Source organism: Terrapene carolina, unplaced genomic scaffold, assembly GCF_002925995.2.
Source record: "Terrapene carolina triunguis isolate 2854851 unplaced genomic scaffold, T_m_triunguis-2.0 Scaffold647, whole genome shotgun sequence".
Classification (NCBI taxonomy): Eukaryota; Metazoa; Chordata; order Testudines; family Emydidae; genus Terrapene; species Terrapene triunguis.
In genome coordinates, this window is record NW_020664998.1 from 269,341 (window position 1) to 274,726 (window position 5,386).

General features: G+C 51.7%; 1 protein-coding gene across 1 annotated transcript; it reads left to right on the top strand.

The window, feature by feature from the left end:
* The first annotated feature begins 632 nt into the window (after positions 1-632).
* LOC112119043 (phospholipase A2 inhibitor and Ly6/PLAUR domain-containing protein-like) lies at positions 633-5,152 on the top strand. The gene is made up of 5 exons (XM_024217577.2): positions 633-693; positions 1,495-1,609; positions 2,300-2,445; positions 4,129-4,263; positions 4,935-5,152. Exons 1-5 carry the CDS (start codon positions 633-635, stop codon positions 5,150-5,152), a joined length of 675 nt encoding a protein of 224 aa, XP_024073345.2.
* Positions 5,153-5,386: the final 234 nt, after the last annotated feature.

Here is a 5,386-nt window from a genome sequence, read left to right on the forward strand (position 1 = left end):
GCTTGTGCACCCCAATACACACGGGGCAGCTTGCACCTCACCAAGCTGGCGTCTGCTGGGCTGTATTGAAAACAGTGTTACAATACCCAGCGATTTGCTTTCCATGGGAAAGGGGCTTTCCTGATCCTGCAGCAGGCTGGGGGCTCTGCAGGGTAGCGTGTGTGCCTGGAGGCGATCTGTGGAGAGGTGGCCTAGAGTCAGGTGGGGTAGGTTGGCTCTCTGTACCTTAGCGAGCAGCCTGCTTCGTCTCCCTCTGCTTTCAGTTCTTGCGGGTGATTGTTCTGGATTCGAAGCAGCAAAGTCATGTTATGGTGCCACCTCCCAGCAAGAGGATTTGGTGCTGTTAGCTCCTGTCTCCTTGCTGCAGACTCAACTTCCTTTAGGGCCGGTTCCCAGGGCTAGAGATGCCATTTCGTTCATTGCCGTGAGTCGCAAGCTTAGACTGGGCAGGACAGGGGCAGCTTCTCTAGTAAATCCTACCGCCCCCCAGGGCATGGAATCCTGGAGCTCTCCACTTCCTGTGTTTCCCCCCCCCCCAGGCCGTGCGCACTGTGGCTGCAGAGTTCGGTGCATCCGAGGCAAACAAGAGTCCAGTCCGGCTCCGAGCCCAGCCCCACACTCTCCCGGTTGCCATGCAGGGTTCCCTCGTGCTCAGCCTTCTGGCCGTGCTCCTAGCTGCAGCTAATGGCGAATGTAAGTCTCCGAGCCACGCGTTTCACAATTATCCTTTTCAACCACGGGCTCCAGCGGAGTCACCCCTGATTTACTTCAGTGTCACCCTATTGGCTAAATTGGAGTCACTCCTGATTTACTCCAGTGTCACACTATTGGCTAAATTGGAGTCACCCCTGATTTACCCCAGTGTCACCCCATTAGACCCAGTAACTCATACCCATTTTATGGCTCCTTTGTGCCAATTGTGCAAATGGCCTTCGTGTAAACTGCTCAGGCTCAGACTGACCGGCCATGCCACCTACCCTTCAGCTACTGCTCTGTAACCCTCTATCAAGTTCCTTCTGATGATTCTCCCCTCAAAGGCCTTGCCTACAGGCGGACACTCTGGAAAATTAATCCAAATTAACCAAAGGTGTGATTTTTAAACTGGATTAAACCCATCTAATTTGGAATATAAATGACCTTAATTCAGTTTCTTAATTTACCTCCAAAGTGAATTAAACTAAGCCAAATGAAGGCCACTTTAATCCCAACAGAAAGTGTGCACAGAGGACTTTAACCAATCCAGTTTAAATTCACACTTTTGGTTAATGCAGATTAAAAGTGGCTTTAATTCAGTTTCGTTCACCTCCACCGTAAAGTCAACTAAACTGAATTTACTGAGTGTGTCTACACTGGGACTTAATCTGGTTCAACTAATCTGGATTAGTGACACCTGTAAACCCCCCCATTTAAATTAAACCCTTAGGGACAGACAAGAAGCAGGGAGGGACCTTTGCACCAGAATTAATCCTTGACCCTTGGTGATTTTTCCTACAGATTCCTGTTCATGCATGAATTCCCCAGCTAAATGTTCTCTCAGTGAGGATCAGTGCACAGTAAATTCCACCAATGGGGCCTGCATGTTCACTCTGGAAACAGTCTCCTCAGGTGAGCGAGATGGGCCTGGTGCTCCCCTTTCCCTCCCCCAAACCTGCCTAACTTTCCAGCCAGCCCACGATGCTCTTATCCCTTTTAACCTGAGTGGATTAGCCAAAATTTGCTTCCATTAGGATGAGAAATAAATGAGATGGGTCAGATCTATTCTTGAGGTGTGGGGTTTGTGTGTGTGTGTGTGGGGGGGGCACGGGCAGGGGTTGTGTGTGTGGCTCGAGGGGGTTGTGTCTGGTATGGGCTGTGTGTTGTGTATGGCTGTTGTGGGGTGGTTGTGTAGGGTGTCTGGGTTGGGTGTTTGTGGGGGGGTGTTATGTCAGGTATGGAGTTTTGGATGTGGTGGGTTGTGTAGAGTGCGGGGGTAGTTGTGTGTGTTGGGGAAGCTGGGGTGAGTGTGGGGGTGTTGTACTTGGTGGGGGGAGGGTTGTATATGTGGGTGCTGTAGGTGGTGGCATTTGTTGTGGGGCAGGAGCCTGTGTGTGGGGAAGGTGAGTGTGTGCGGGTTTTGTCGGGTGTGCCTTGGGGAAGGGTTGTGTGGTATGGGAGGATGGTGTGGGGGAGGGTTTGTGAGAGTGGGTGGGTGGCTTGTGTTGGGTGTGTGGATGGAGGAGTTGTGGGGTGCCTGGGTGTGCGCACACATGTAGGCTGATTTTTGTCTTTTTCCCCCCCTGCACCTAGGAGGACAGGACAGTGAGACCGTCTACGCAACTTGTGTGGAGAACCGCACTACCTGCCTCACAGGGCTCATCAGCCTGACCGTCGGGACTGACAAACAAGTGAGGACCAACTCCATGTGCTGTCAAAGCAACAAATGCAACCAGAATATAACCCTGGCCGGTACGTACCGAGCGCAGCCATTCGCAGGCACAGCTGCTCGACGGGCGGGAAAACAATTTGCCTGCGACCATTAGAAATTTCCAAACTGTTTCCGTTTTGCAAGGTTAAAAGCAAAGAGCTTTACACTTTTGCGTGTGTGAAATATTGTTTTACAAAAACTCAAACTGGCCCCATTTCACCCTGGCCTCAGCACAATGAAGAGAGACTGACTTTTTTCCCCTTCGGTTTGGTGGAGGCTCCGAAAAATCAAAACCAAATTATGTTTCAACTAGCACAGGGGTGGGCAAACTATGGCCTGCGAGCCGGATCCGGCCCCTCAGGGCTTTGGATTCGGCCCGTGGGATTGTCACCCCAGTGGCACCGTGGGTCCCGTGCTGCTCCCGGAAGTGGCCGGCACCATGTCCCTGTGGCCCAGGATGGGAGGGAGGGAGAGAGGGCTCCACGCACTGCCCTTGCCTGCAGGCACCAGCCCCCACAGCTCCCATTGGACGGGAACGGGGAACTGCAGCCAATGGGAGGGGCCGCAGGGACATGGTGCCGGAGCAGCGCGGGGTGAGGGCAGGCAGGCAGGCAGCCTGTCTTAGCCCCACTGCGTGCCGCTGCCACCCCAGACCCGCTCAGGTAATCGGCACCTGGCCAGAGCCCAAATCCCGACCCCCTCCTACCCTTTGCCCCCCAACCCCCTGCTCTGAGCCCCCTCCTGCACACTGCACTCCCTCCCACACCCCACACTCCCTCCCGCACCCCAAACCCTGCCCTGAGCCCCCTGCTGCACCCTGCACCCCAACCCCCTGCACCCTCTCCCGCACCCCAACCCCCTGCCCCAGCCCTACATTCATGGCCCTGCATGCAATTTCTCCACTCAGATGTGGCCCTCGGGCCAAAAAGTTTGCCCACCCCAGAACTAGAGTTTAATCCAAAATGTTTTCAGACATTACTGGAAATTAAAGTCAATTTTTGTTTTTTTTTTCTACCCTATTTTGAACCTGGGTCTCCCCCTTCCTTCTCTCCCCCTTCCTCTTCCTCCTCCTCTGGCATTTTGTGACTAAATAAACCCCAGGGTTTGTTTGAGTTATTTCCAGTCTCCTCCTTTTTCCTCTCTCTAATGCTTCCAAATGTCGCCAATGCTGGCAAAGTTACAAAGTGCCGGAGATGCCTCATTTCCTTTTTATTCCTTTAACTGCTCTGTGCCTTTTCCCGAAACTGGAGACATTTGGAAACGTTACAGGAAAAAACATCCGAAAACACAGATTTCATTCCATCTATTACATTCGCTGGCAAAAAACGGCCCGCTGGCCTCGAAAGCTGAAAACCAGAATGAAAATCAGGTGGCAGCAAATTGAAAATGTTCATTTAAGAATTTCCCATAGGAATTTTTTTTTGATTTTTCCAGTGGGGCATTTGGCTTATGTTTGATGCAATGGAAAAAAGGGAGAGACACAAAGAATTGGGTGCCATGGTCCAAGCGACAGGCTTGGAGAACTTTTGCAGCAGCAGTTGAACGGGGCCAGGTTGCATTGGTCAAAGCCAGAGAGCAGGCTGTTGCGGGAACCGAGACGAGAGATGAGGAGATCCTGGCTGAGAGTTCTAGCTGTGTGGTTGGATAGTTCTGTTGATTCTCCATCATGAGCCTCTTTGTGTCCTGAAATTCTGACCCATGGTTCTTTCTCCGATTGTTCCCAGTGCCGCCGAAGAGCTCACCCAAGAACGGGCTGCAGTGCGCAGCCTGCGATGCGCCGGATGCTGACCAGTGCAAGAACGTGAACATCCCCTGCATGGGCTCTCAAGATCGTTGCATCGACTTTGCTGGGACGCTTGGTAATTCCTCCAAACACGCTTGGGAACTGACCTGAGCTCTCCCAGGCAGTTGGGAATTCCTGCCAGAACTGGTGAAATCCAGAATTCCCTAACCCTACAACTGGTGACATGTATTGAGTGACACCTTTATTTTCATTGATATGGGCCCCTGTTTTTCAGCATCGAAGGGTTATGAGAATCAACATTTGGAGTCCTAGTTTTTCCTGGGTTCTATCCTCAGCTGTGAGAGGGAAGTGGGGTCTAGTGGTTAGAGCTGGGGGCTGGGTGCCAGGACTCCTGGGTTCTATTGCCAGCTCTGGGACAAGAGTGAGGTCTAATGTGTTAGAGCTGATTCGTGCCAAATGAAGCATTTTGAGAATTTGTGTAAAAATTAAAAAAAAAAAAAAAAAAACCCACAAAATGTTCCCTTTCAAAATAAAAAACCTCCAACAAAACATTCCCTTTCAACCCCAAAGGTAACTCATTTCTGTCACCCGCTTCCATTTTGCCGAAAATCATCCATTCTGGGTCAACTCAAACCCGAGTGTTTCCAACGGTTTGTCAGGCTGGAAACCGACCCCCCCAAAATGGGCTATTGGCAAAGCTCTGCGGCCCAGGCTGGTGGGGAAGGGGACGAGACGAAAAGGCCAGGCCATTCTTGATTCTTATCGCCTGTTTCTTTCCATCTGCAGTTAAAAGCACCACCACCACATTGGTCTTGAAAGGCTGCGCTACCCAGAGCGCCTGTGAGCTGGAAGTCAATGGCACTTTCTACTATTCCCAGAAGACATATACGCTGACCAAAGCCATCTGCCGTGCGGCTACCAGCAAGGGCTCTAACGTTGCTGTTCACGCCCTGGCGTTCTTCCCAACGTTGGCCGGGCTGCTCCTGGGGAAACAGCTGTCCTGATTTGCCCTCTGTCTGCAAGATCCTGGAGAAACCACCCCCCACGCACCCCTTGGGATTTAGGGGTGCCTTTGGAGAGATGAGTTCATCACAGGTTGTTGGGCTCTATCTGGGTGTGTGGGGGGGAACTAGGTGTAATTCTCCTACGTCAGTTATGCAGGACATCAGCCATAGACGGCCTTAAAATGGGTGAATCAGTGAATCCAGTGGGTTGAATAAAAATGGTATTGAAACCAT